The sequence below is a fragment of the Aythya marila genome, assembly GCF_965140915.1.
Source record: "Aythya marila genome assembly, chromosome: 14".
In the NCBI taxonomy this organism is placed as follows: Eukaryota; Metazoa; Chordata; class Aves; order Anseriformes; family Anatidae; genus Aythya; species Aythya marila.
The window spans coordinates 17,113,653-17,126,896 of record NC_139055.1 but is presented as its reverse complement, the minus strand read 5'-3'; the positions used below and the strand labels follow the sequence as shown (position 1 = coordinate 17,126,896).

The 13,244-nt window shown below is 46.9% G+C and overlaps 1 protein-coding gene across 1 annotated transcript; it reads left to right on the top strand.

The window, feature by feature from the left end:
* The first annotated feature begins 5,068 nt into the window (after positions 1-5,068).
* On the top strand, positions 5,069-12,379 carry UBE2B (ubiquitin conjugating enzyme E2 B). The gene is made up of 6 exons (XM_082771482.1): positions 5,069-5,211; positions 7,957-8,037; positions 8,792-8,817; positions 9,821-9,910; positions 11,068-11,156; positions 11,810-12,379. The coding sequence occupies exons 1-6, from the start codon at positions 5,168-5,170 to the stop codon at positions 11,936-11,938; spliced, it is 459 nt and encodes a 152-aa protein (XP_082627608.1). The 5' UTR covers positions 5,069-5,167; the 3' UTR covers positions 11,939-12,379.
* Positions 12,380-13,244: the final 865 nt, after the last annotated feature.

The following is a 13,244-nucleotide window of genomic DNA, read 5'->3' as shown; positions in this document are numbered from 1 at the left end:
TTCATCTATGGACGTTCCCAATTAAGCTGACTGAACCACTCCTATAAGCTAAGGCTGCAGACTGGAACTGAAAGGGGTTTCTAGTAGGGGATGCCATTGTCAGATTAATCAGAATACTGTACAAATGCACGTTCACATATTTGAGTGCACTAACAGGAAAAAGAACGCTGTATTTTGACAAATTAAAGTACTGTCACCTTCTGCTCACGTTAAACTGTATCACCAATGTAGTATTTAAGTGGTGAAGTTGTAACTCAGCTCAGCCAGGTGCCTCTGAATGTATGCGTTTCTCACATCCTAAACCTCCCTGCCCATGTCAATGCCAAGGTAACAAGTGAAATTCACTTTGCAGAGCAGAAAGGCCTCCTGCACGTCTCGGGTGACTTCTGGGGCAGCGCTCGGGGAGATTGGCTGCGCGGGGAAGCGGCACACCCCTCAGCAGGTTTCGCTTCCAGATTTCTGTTGCTTAACACAGGCTGCAGTCATTTCACGTTAGATGGTTCTTCATTGGTGGTGGTATAAACGCACACAGTCGCTAGTAAAGAAGGTTATGAACTTTGATAGTAAGAGTTCCTCTAAGATACGTGGACTGTATCTGCCAGTCCGACAGTGAGCTGGGGATATTTTCCTTGCCTGTTTAGGATGCTGGACTCCAGGAAGTACCACCCTGACAAAGCTGGGCTCCTTATGAAAATACCCTGAAGGTGAGGTGTGAAACTGCTTGAAAAATGCTGTATTATAATCAGATAATACATCAGCTGGTGAAAAGAGATGTAAAGATTGCATACCGTGTTCTTAGACTAGCATCCTCATGGGGACGGCTGGAAGACATTAAAAATCTCTCATCAAAAAGCCTGCTGTCTTCACGTCTGAAATGTATCCAAGCACGCAGCACTGCTGTGCTCCTCGCTGTACTTCCTCTCTCGGAGGAGGATACATAAATGCAGATCCTTCCAGCTGACTCATTCTGCACTGTAGACTATATTTGAGGTTTGAGAATAAAGGAATTATCTGTGCTTATTAAGCTATTTACCTCCATGTTTATAGTTCAACATTACCAAAATAGCTGCTGCAGTGTCCTGTTATTATTAACAGCAATCAATACCTAACAGGATGAATGAGGGCATAAGGAGTGGAATTACCACTCTTCTCTGCAGTTCCAAACCTGCTCTATAGAATTTTAGTTTCTATATTATTGTCTTACTTTTGCTAATGTTACACTGCATGTAAAAGTTCATGGTGTATAACCTGAAAAATAAATAAATAACCAGAAATCCACTTAATAAGAAGCAGGTTTTGTTTGTTTTCTTTTTTAGAAAAGGCAATTCTCAGGGCATGAAAGGATGGGCTTTCAAGAAAACCTCTCCTGCTGCAGCAGAATTGACTCTGTGAGCCACAGAGTGCCCTAATTTCCCGAAGTCATCCATGTCCTAATGCTACTGCAATTAGCAACAGCTAAATGTAGGTGATGAGAGAGCATAATAAGTATTTCTGCACAGCACCCCTCCATCAATGGCAGGACAAAACAGCAGTGATTAAAAGAGAAGAGACAGTACAAAAAGAAGGACAAGATGGGAGTAGGGCAGGACCAGCAAGCTACTGCAACAGCAGGGAAGACAGTTGGTAAAGCAGTTGCTTAGCAAAATGGACTGGCTGAAAATTAAAGAAGTAAACATTTTTAGCTCTTCAGAATTTCAGAGATGGGTCCAAATAGTCCCTACTGATACTGCTACTGCCCAAATACTCCCCTGATCCTCCAGTCAGATGTCACGATACTATGTAGTTTTGACTCTGCAGATCATTTCAGTTGGAAGTCTTAAACTATTATTATGAAACAAAACCCATTTCTCAATAAATAATTAAACTTTCAGTATCTGTGTGATAAAGCACTACAAGGAATAAGAATCTCTATCTGAAAGCAATAACATTTATTTAATGTTCAGTCGTGCAGCTGAGCTTTTCAATTGAATCGAGAGTACGCTAGGGTGAGAGCTGGTGTCTCCAGCTAGGAGAAAATCCAAGGTGATCGATGTCCTGACCAAAGTTTTTGCAGAAAATTTGTGGCAATAGGTCTGAACTCAAATGTTCCTATGGAGCTTTTAAGGGAGGTCTCCCCGCTGCACCATTAACAATCCCTCTTCTGTCTGGGGATGGCACGGCGCTGGTATAAGAAGGACACCACCCCTTTTGTGGCCAATGTGCGCTCAGTATCCTGGGAAGAGAGCCAGAGCAACGTGATGTAATGCACAGCTGATAAAAAAACGCCACCTGGGGAAGCTGGGGCAGCACGCAGGCTGAGCCACCAAGCTGACCTTTGGATTGAAGAAGTGGTGGCCTTCCAGCCAGTTCTGCTTTCTCCCTGCTGGCCTGACGTAGCCGGGGTTCCGCCTCGCGGAGATCACGCACAGCTTGCTAAGGGCACGCAGGGAGGTGCCTTTGTACTGAGGTACAGGCGGTGACAGCACCCCACGGCCAGGGCATTTCATAGCTCAGCAGCATTCACACACGTCCTTCCACAATTTGCTTGAAACATTCCCATGAACATCAAAACTTTCTCCCCAGATTTGAATTTTTCTCTAGGGGAGGTACTCGCCCTGCTCCTAAGGAAGAGGCAGGTGTGCAGGCCCTGGGCTGTGCTGGTGGGTGCTGTGCCCCTGGGTAAACCAAGTAAATACGTGCACACTGTGCTGGAGTGTGTTCAAGGAAGAATTGTCAGAATAGCCGGATATTTTGGGAGCCCCACATGTGGTTGTTTTCTGCAGGCTGCTTTTCTGAGGGCTTGAGGTGGGCCCAGAGGCAGTAACGGGTTCAGGAGCTAGGGACGGGGCTGGCAGCAGGGGTAAAAACCCTCAATTCTCCTCTGTACTTTGGCACCACTTATTTCTATATAGGAGCTAAGGGTGAGAGCAAATCAGTTACTTTGCCACCAGCCCTTCTCTTTGCTCCCGAGTGTTTTGGGGAAAAGGCCGCCTGCTGCAGAGCAGCGTGGCACCTGGCACAGCACGGTCCCCGGGGCACTCCTCAGCTGCTGCAAGGAGCGAGAACAAAAGTGATGCCTAACAGGTGACTCAGCTTGTTCATTTCCCTAATTTTGGAGTCTTGGGTTTGGCTGGTGCTAATGCAGACATCTCCTCCCAGAGGGACACGGCAGCATGGAAGGGAGAGCGACCTGGAAAAAAGAACCGTGACGTTACCAGGACTGCTCTTACAAACAGGAGAGCGAGTAGCTCACTTCGTTCTTACTTCTCAAGCTTCTCATTTTATGAAGGAACAAAGTTATCTGAGAAATGCTCCGGTTTTACAAAAATTTTACACAAATATAGTGTTTACTGAAGATTAAAGTAGAATGGCTATGCTGCAAGGTGCTGCCTTTTTATGTAGTGTATTCCTTTATCAAATATCATTTCTGGGGAAAAACAGGAATCAAAAGCACAACTAGAAAGAAATTTCTGATGAGAATTTTTTTTTCACCTACATACTCCGTGCAGTCAACAGAACTGAAATTGCAGCTGGTTCTTCAGAGAGGAAAAAACTAAAGCTTTCCATTTCCTGATGAAGTTACCGGCCACACCTGTTTAACTGCCAGGTATGACTAAAAAGAAACCTTTAAATTAGATAATGCCAACACCCGTGAGGCCATCCTGGTGCGTACAGCTTTGTCCAAGCCCACCGTGCTGGGCAGGAGGAGCACAGATGATCAGTGCCCTCTGCTGCGAGCACTCACACGCTGCTTGTGCACTGCCAGCCCCGCTGTGGGTGAGCCCGGCTGCTGTGGAAGGGCCTGGAGCTGGCCTGCAGCAGGCTTCTTCCAAAAATCATAATTGAAAATAAATAAAGATGCTGGGCTCGGTAAGGGCTTGGCTGATGCCTGCATTCAAGGAAGCAGCAGAGAGGAAGCTTTAAGGAAGCTGCTGTGACCTCTTGTTTCTTTTGCTCTTCCCCAGCGGTATCAAAGGAGAAGAAATAGTGTTGCTGCTGTGATTCTGCTGAAAAGGTTCCCCAGACCAGTGGAAACTGCAGGATTTCAGAATTAACCCTTCTGCTTGGTGCCTGTGAGGGGCTTTTCCACGCAGCTGGTGGCTGCCCCCAGGAGAGGTGGGGAGCTTTTGGGGTGACTCGAGCACCCCTTTGGGTAGGGGATGTATTTGCTGCCAGGCCTGGGCAGCGTGTTAACAGCGGAGTAACGAACGATGCTGGACTGGCGTTAATTATTTATACAAGTCCAAGCTTGCGCTTGGTTTTTACAGTCTACTTTCTCCCTTGGGAATTAGCTGGAGCTAAATATAAACTGCAGAAAGCTGGAGGAGCGGCGGCGGCACGTAAAATTAAAGCAGGAGTGCGGGGAAAAGGAGGAAACTCGGGACAAGGGCTGTGTGGAGGGGAAATGTTCATCAGGAGAGCTGTGGTGGTGGCTAGGGAAGGATGGCTCCTTGCTCCTAAGCCTCCTGAGAAAGCTTGCTGCCTTGCAGTGTCAGTTCTCATGCGTGTGCCTCTCCTCAAGGGTGTTTTCACTGAGGTGGGAGCACGGTGTGGGGTTGATACCCCTGAAGGGCAGGTTCCTGAGCTGCGGGGTGGGTACGAGCGCCCGTGGCAGCCCCATCCCAAAGGCCACCGCCTGCTGAAGCGGGGCTGTGGCACGAGCTGTGGTAAAAAGCTGATTTTGGCCTTTTGGGCTGGATAAAATCCCCAGTCATTGCTCCGTGAGCACACGGCAGCAGGACATTTGGGGCGCTTCGTTAGGGCTCTTGTGGTGTTCTTTTTGTGACCTCCCAAAAACAGGAGCTCAGTGCACTGCAACACACGCAGCCAAAAACCCTGCTTCAGGGGCTGGCTGCGAACTGGGTCAGGACCTCGAAGCCTCCACCTGCAGCGAGGGCGCTGAGAAAAAATGAGGCAAAAAACCCCAAAACCTGAGGTGAGGCCGGGCAGCCCCCCCCCCCCCGCAGCAGCGCAGTGGGCCGAGCCGCGGGGCTCTCCCCCCCCCCAGCGGGCGGAATGGACCGGGCCGAGCGCTCCCCCCACCCCCCCCTCCCCGCCTCCAGCGTGACGTCACGGCCCGGCGGCAGGGGCCCGCCCCCCGCGGAGGGAGACGCCATTGCGGGTTGTTTGTGCGGGCGGCGGCGGGAGGCGGTGCTGCGGCCCGGGGGGAGCGTGTTCCGCCGCCACCATGTCCACCCCGGCCCGGCGCCGGCTGATGCGAGACTTCAAGAGGTGAGGACAAGAGGGGGGGACACGGGGCTTGGGGGGGGGCACGGGGTGTCGCCTGCTTCCCTCTCAGCCGCTGTCCACCCCCCCCTTGGGGTTGGGGGGGCGCCCGGTGGCTGGGGCTGAGGGGATTCTGAGGGGGTTCTGAGGGGATTGGGGCGCCCCGGGTTCTGGGGTCCCCTCAGGTTGGGGGGTGTCCCCCCCCTCAGGTTCTGCCCCCCCCCCTTCAGTTCTGGGCCACCCCATGGAATATCTGCCCCCCCCTTCTTCAAGTTCTAGGGTCCCCCCCTCAGGTTCTGGGTCCCCCCCTTCAAGTTCTGGGGTCCCCCCCTCAAGTTCTGGGTCCCCCCCTTCAAGTTCTGCCCCCCCTCAGGTTCTGGGGTCCCCCCCCTCAAGTTAAGCCCCCTCCCCAATTTCTGACCCCCCCCTCAGGTTCTGGGCTCCCCTCAAGTTCTGGGATCCCCCCCTTCAAGTTCTGGGTCCTTTTACCCCCCCCTCAGTTTCTGGGGTCCCCCCCTCAAGTCCTGCCCCCCCCTTAGTTCTGGGGTCCCCCCCTCAGCCCTGGACCCCCCATTCCTATGCGCTGAGACCACCCCAGAGCCGGGAGGTGCAGGGCCCGGTGCCCCCCAGCCCAGCCCAGTTTCCCCCCTCAGCACCAGCAGGGACCCAGCGCCGTGCTCATTAGCAGTGGTAATTAGCTGGAGGCTTTTAAATGGCCATGGCTGCCCCAGCGGGGCAACTTCACTTCCCGTCTGCCATGTAAATACGGCCCTAACGCATGGAAAGTCGCCGTGTGGTTTGGGCTGGGGTTTTTTTTGGGGGTAAACTTCAGGGTGTGCGGTGTGATTCCTGCGGGCCGGAGCGGCTCCTGGGCTGCTGGAGGTGAGTCAGCTGCGATAGCGTGGCTTTTTTTAGCGGAGCTGTGTTACACCAGGGCCTGAAAATACATGGGTAAACAGTTGACGTGTATTGTGTGGAGCTGAGCTGCGTGGCTGGCAGAGCTGCAGGGCCAAAAGCCCCAGTCGATCTGAAAAGTTGGGATTTCTTTGGTTCAGGCCCTGCTTCTTGGCCTTTATTCGGGTGTTAGTGTTCGTTGTTTGGTGGTCCTCGATTCCCATTCGAATCACAACAGGATACTCGATGTTTTTTAATGTTATTAGGCTGCACAGGTGACCAAAAATCAGTGGTTCCTTCAGGGAGAAGGACTAGGTGGTGTTTCAGGACAGCAATCAGACTTTTTTATGATTTTGTGGTCTCAGAAGGACTGGCTTGATAATTTTGAAATTAAGGTGGAAGAGACTGAAGCCATGGAGGAGTTTAACCAAGTGAGCACAGTGAAACATGGAACACGTGCACGTTTGTTTATTGAATATTTGATCACTTTAATACCCCAAAATGTACTCAGCTTTCTCATATCAGCGCTTTGCTTCTCTCCTTCCTACCCCTAAGTTATATTTTTATTTAGCCTTATGGTACTCTTACCTCATACTAAAAAACAGACTGTGCGCCGTGAACTGTGATTCACTTTGTTAAATATAAACTCCTCCTGCATGCTGCAATTGTCAGGAGTCGTGGAGGGAGAGCAGTCCAGCAGATCCTGGATCATCCAATTTCACTAAACCATCGGAGAGAAAGGTTATTTTTAAAATAATATTTATTTGCTGCTGGAAAAGGGGCTGCAAATACATTTCCCCTAACTCTTAAAAGCTTCCAGGCCCTGTTTGGATCAATTCAGCCTCCAGTCTTTGCCACAACCCCTCGGGAGCCAGCCCTTTTGGCAGCAGGGTGCCGACGAGCTTTTAGAATCGATCCCAAACCCGGAGCCATCCTTCGGCCCCGCTGGTCGGGCTGAGTGCTCCGGCGGCATCACTGGCACGCGGGCTGGCACGGGAGAGGTCCCGCTCCTGCTCCTGCTCCTGCCCAAAATAGTAGGTGGTTTGTGCTGCGGGTATGGAGCTGAACGGCCTGTGCTCGCAGCAGGGATGTAAACACAGCTCAGCGATCCCGGCTGCGCGCTCAGCGTTACCCAAGAGGATGGGCAGAAGGAGGGCGTCTGGTTCTGGGAGCTGTCAGCTTTCAGCGTGCTTTTCCTAGGCCAAGGGTTAAGGAACTAAACAGCATTTAAATGCTTCCAGTAGTGACTTAGGGACAGGTGTTTACCTTTGTTGAGCTGGTGGCAGGGAACAGCGTCCAGGTTTTCCCCTCGCTCCCTCTTCCCTTTCGAAGCGGGCAGCTTGCCAGCCAAAACAGGCTCACGCCACATGCAGCCGCATCGTGCACAGATCTGGGGATGCAGAAGAAGTTGAGCTGTCGGTGCTCTGCCCTTGGTTCCTGCAAGCGTGCCCTGCAAATATCACTGCGTGGTGTTCAGCCCCTGCTTCTGGCTGGAACTTGTGCTCTTCTGCGTTGTGGCAGCCAGCAGCAGTCGCTCTTTCATAACTTACTGGGTAGTACCATCAGTCCCAGCTGTGGGGCTTTAAATTACTCTTACAGTTGATGCTCTTCTCCCTGAGCACTGAATTTATCCTGCTGGGCAGGTGCAGTGTGTTGGTGTAAAGCCCGAGACACTCCTGGTGTGCATCACCTCGTGGTTCTGTATTTGGATCGTTGCTCCTCTGCACGTAACACTTTGGGTACTCGCTAATTTGGGACGAGAGAAAATTTCTAAAAAGTGGCTGTTATGATCAAATTATGCTTGCAGGTGGAGGTATTTCACTTACATAAGCCTTGTTCTATCTTTGTAATCCTTAGGTTGCAAGAAGACCCTCCTGTGGGTGTCAGTGGTGCACCGTCTGAGAATAATATAATGCAGTGGAATGCAGTTATATTTGGGTAAGAGCTTTTGGTCGCTACCAAGTCCTACATCAAAAGGCTAATAAAACCTGTTTCTTGGGTTGGTTTTTGTTTGTTTTATGATGCTTTCTTTGTTTTGTGGATGTGCACTCAGGAAACTCTAAAAATAAATAAATAAAAAACCAACCAAGTGTGCTGTCCCAGTGAAAAATTGTTTTAAGGGGGTTATAAAGAATGCCTAAGAAAGGCGGTGAACAATTTTAATTCTTTCCTTTTGTTGAATAATGTTTGCCTGTGTTTTAATGAATAGATTGTAGAGAAATTGGGTTATGAAAAAGCAGGCTTGCTCTTTAAAAGTACATAAGAGCACCACATGTTCTTGGCTATTAAATCCAGATGTATTAGCAGTGATTGGACTGATTCCCAGGAGAATGAGGTACAGGTTCTATTATATTTATCTCTTAGAGGTCCCCTCCTGTAGGGTGTATCTTACATTCTTTCGTAAAAATGAAGTCAGCTTGCCAGCAGTTTGCTCATTAGTTCAGCTCTAGCCTTACGCGTGGCACATGTGTTGTTGGGGGTGATGAGGCAGTGGGTATCTGGACTTGCAGATTGATGTGGGAAAGTGCTAATTAAGACAGAGTTCCCAGAAATTGCCTCCGGATGTTTCTCTAAATATTTACATGATTGCATCCACTTCTATCTTGAAGAGGATGAGGAAGAAAATATGTATTTATTGTGCATGTTTAGAAGTAATGATCGTTATTAACCAGTTTATTTTTAAACCTTTCAGGCCAGAAGGGACACCTTTTGAAGATGGTAAGCAGCTAACTTCTGTTCCTTCCATCATTCTTGTAAATATTGCCAGTGTTAACGCTGCTCTGCTTTGAGGAATAATAGATGTTAGAGACGTTGGAACAAGCTAAGCAAGGGAAAAGAGTGAAGGAGTAAGGTCTTGTTGGCCCTGAAAATACCGTATTTTGCTGTAAGTGGTGTCCAGTCAGAGCTGTGAAGCACTGCTCACATCGAGGCTTGTTCAGACACAGAACGCTCAAACTTTTAGTGAGGGAAGTTGGCCCAGTGCTGCCAGATGTTTTCACGTCTCTGCAGATAAGCTCGGCAAGAGAGCTGAGCAGGACGCTTTTCTGGTTCTGTCTTTGTAGCGTGCTTGATTCATCTCTGCTCTTCTAACTAAGAGCAGGTGAAAAATCTTGAATTGCTCTGAATATAGAACTTGGGGAGGGGAGGGGGGATACCCGCTCCGTATGTAAACAGGGAAGTTGCTGTGTAATGAGCCTCCTGTAAGCATATGAGGGGTAATGAGTTTAATAATTGTAGTATTACTGCAGTAATCAGCAGCAGATGGGGTTTTCTCTGTGTTGGGTTGGAGGAGTTACAGTGAGTTATTCACTGATCCATAATAAAGGTTTTCAGTGAATCAGCCATGAGCTCCAAAGGCTGGGATTGCTGATTATGAAATTCCAGGGTTTCTTTGCTGGCACCACGGTGCCTTCTTAATGAAACACCTTAAAGTCACCATAGTCCATAGAGCAGGCATATTCGGTCACAGGAACAGGGAGGAGAGCAGGGGGATAATTGTTGGACCTAGCTGCTGCTGCTGTTACTGCCATTACCAAGTAGGATTTCCACAGTTCCATTATCTCTTGAAACATCTGAAAAGAAACCAGACTCAATGTGGTTTGTTTGTATAATGGTGGGAAAAAATACTGATTGTGGAGCATGTGAATTAACTTGCATAGTATGTTCCTGGAGGGTTTTTGGGTTTTTAATCACCTGATTGTGTTTATGTTTGTTTGGACAGGTACTTTTAAACTAGTAATAGAATTTTCAGAAGAATATCCAAATAAACCTCCGACTGTTAGGTTTTTATCAAAAATGTTCCATCCAAATGGTGAGTAAATCATTTTTATTTAGCCCTAACACCCATTAAATATTACGGTGCAGTCATGTATTCTGCAAAGCTCCAGGATGCTCAGCAGCTCTCTCTCTCAATCCACCACCACCTCCTAAGTAGATGTCTAAGGCAGTAGCTGCTTGATGGAAAAAATTGAGAATTATGGTGCTGTTAGGAAGCAGCCATCCATTTTTTTCCAATGAATACATACCAACATTTGCAAGCACTGTCAGCAGGAGCTGTGCTGAGGCTGGCACAAAGGGGGAGTCCTGCTGCAGATCCCTGCCCCCTTCCACTTTACAGCACTCCTGTCTGTGCAGACACATCTTGAGTTGAAGCAGGGAACTGACCAAGCCCAACGTTACCCATTTCTGTCAGGTGAGGTTTCAGCCAAGCCAGTGCCTTCCTGGGCTTCCCTGTGCCAAGCAGTGCCAGCACAGGGGGCAGGGGAGAGCAGAGGGGAAGGGGCTGACCCTGCCTCAGTCGTGAGGGCAGCCTGAGAGAGAGTGCTGTGGTTCCTCCTGCAGCTCTTCACAGGTTTCATCCAGTTGTTGGATGCATCCAACAGGGTGTGCAAGTTGGCATGACAAATCGCAGCTTCTTACAAGCTTCTGTGCTCAGACTCCTGATAGCTATGCAGGCAGAAGTAGAACTTGGGGCACGATTTTCAGTATTTTCTATTGTCTGCCTTAGCATCTCTCCTGCTGAGTGCAGAGTGTGTGAAAACAGAGCGCAGAGCTGCCCATTCAGTGCATGGTGACTGCGAGAGCCTCGGCTGATGCAGTGCATCCCGTGCCTGCAGCAAATGTCTCTGCTCGCTGGGAGGCATTACAGCAGTTTGAATCTGGGCTGGTCATACAGGAGGAGCAAGAAGCTGGGTCTGGGTCTACCAATTCGTGTGTCAGTGCTGTAATCTTTGGCCCTTCCTCCTTTTCCTCTGAAGTGTTTTGTTACTTCCAGCAATCTATCTCCTTCAAAATACAGGGTGTCAAGCCAGATGGGAGTGTCAGGCATAACTGCTATGCTCTGTCCTAACGCATTAATTTAAACACAGGCTGAAGTGATACAGTAATTAATTCCTTGAATGGTATTTAATGAAATAAATGTAAAATAAATTTGATCATTTCTAAGTGGTATCTGTGTTGTATTCACAGTTTATGCGGATGGTAGCATATGTTTAGATATTCTTCAGAATCGATGGAGTCCAACATACGATGTTTCATCTATTTTAACTTCAATTCAGGTAAGTTTGCGTCTCTTTAACAATTATGTTGTATTATGCCACTAAGCATGTGTAAGTCTTAGTCTCTATTCCAGAATACACAGCTCAGTGGTGTGGCTAGTGGGTGTCTGTATCACGGAACTTCAAATACCTGCAGACTAAGCAGTAGCTTTTTAGGTCAAATAAAGACAAAGGTGCTGACCTAGGTAATTTACTGATCTTGACCTACAAAACTGCCAGTGGTTATTTTTACAGGAAAACAGTTATTGGTTTGGATTAATTTTTAACTGTTTTCAGCCAAGATAAGCAAGCAGTTGTAATATTTGTATAATGTTTGAAATATTGCAACCTTTTCACAAAGCCTTGGCTTGTGAGTTCCTCAAGGTGACAGTATTGCTGAAATCTACTTAATTTGGAATAAGTAAAAAGGGTGTAGCACGGCAAAAATGTTTTCTTTTCTCCTGGGTGATTGGTTTTATTTTTCTACTGTGAAGTTGAGGAGGTATCTCAAGCCCCTCTTTAGTCCTGAATGATGTTAGTGGTGTAATGGCCAAATAATCAGTTGGCATCATACTGCTAAACCTTGGATTTGCAGGTTATAAGTTGTTTGTTTTTTTTTTCCTTGTTCTAAAATGTGCTGGTTTGTCTCACTTTTTGTTCTCTCCTTCTTACAGTCTCTGCTTGATGAACCTAACCCAAACAGTCCGGCGAACAGCCAGGCAGCACAACTTTATCAGGAGAACAAACGTGAATACGAGAAAAGAGTTTCAGCTATTGTCGAACAAAGTTGGAATGACTCGTAACAGCTGCTTCGTTCCTCTCCATCCTCATAATCATTATGTACAATTTAACTCTCAATAGAAAGGCTACCAGAAATTTCAAGTGCCACAGCTCTAAGAATTTGCATAAAAACTCATCTGCAAACAGAATTAAGCCCTCCAGTTTAGGAAACGTAAAAGCTTGTGTATCTTGATTAACGTACTTTTTATTGCATGGTATGAACTAAGTTATTGCTACATAAATTTGTAATATATCCTGTTTGTATTTTTTTTCCAAGTGTATAATGTTGGTGTGGAGTTTTCATGACAGAATATACACATTTTGTAAATCTGTACTTTTTCAAATATTGAATGCCTTATTTTTGAATTCTTTAGATTTTTAAATTGGAGAAAAGCACTTAACAAAGTTTTTATATATAAATATTTCATGTAAAACTGTTAAATACATAACCTCAGTGCAAGACATCCTTCTCTCCTTCTGTATCTCTGTCCAAGGGCTCATTTTCAGTCTGTTTTCCCTTTTGCTACGTGCTGATTATGCCATGCACCTTACAAACAGAAGTTAATCCATGCTATCGTTGTCTTCGCTGTGGATATCTCCACTCCTAAGACTGTTTGACGTGGTTCTGTGTGTCCTCAGTTGTATGAGGAAGAGTCTTGGTAGCTGCCACCTTAGAGGGGACAAACAGATGTAACCCAAAACCAGCAGCAGAGCTGCAACAGCCCCATCACAGGCTTCAATAATAATGCAGCACCTTTTATTTTTCAGGGAGATTCTATTTTACCAAGCTGTAAAGTATTCTCATCTAAATATGTCCTATATTCATATAGTCACTGTAATATAGTCTTGAGTATCTTCTACTAATTAAACAGGTGTCCCATTAGTTTCCAATGAAAAGGGGAAAAATGAATCACCAACAGCAGAGAACATGACTGTAGATTTACTGGAATTAGTCTTTGGAACCTGGCATCATATCTGCTTCACAGAGGTGCCAAATATCCTGAAGTTGCCAACTTTAAAGAAGTTTGGTTTTGTCTCTGTAAATGTTGATATGCTGATTTCTTCCTTTATTCTGTAAACCACAGCAGGTGTTTATAGTACCAAATTAGGCCTTTTTATCCTTCCAGCAATGAAATTGTAATCCCTTCATCATAATTCCAGCCAGCATTACCTATGTATTAAAACTCTCAAATCCCATACCAAAAAAAAAAAAAAAAAAAAAAAAAAGCTCAATGCAAAGCAATGAAAGTTTATTTCAGCTGGAGGAAAAAAATATTTATGATTAGTGAAAGCTATTTTGTGTAAATGCAATGGAACAGGAATATCAAT

What these genes read in the sequence shown, in the direction of transcription:
- UBE2B (XM_082771482.1), top strand. Translation starts at nt 5,168, where the DNA reads ATGTCCACCCCGGCCCGGCGCCGGCTGATGCGAGACTTCAAGAG. An exon ending in TGGAATGCAGTTATATTTGG is followed by an intron (nt 8,038 to 8,791) that starts GTAAGAGCTTTT and finishes TAAACCTTTCAG; the next exon opens with GCCAGAAGGGACACCTTTTG. An exon ending in CTATTTTAACTTCAATTCAG is followed by an intron (nt 11,157 to 11,809) that starts GTAAGTTTGCGT and finishes TCCTTCTTACAG; the next exon opens with TCTCTGCTTGATGAACCTAA.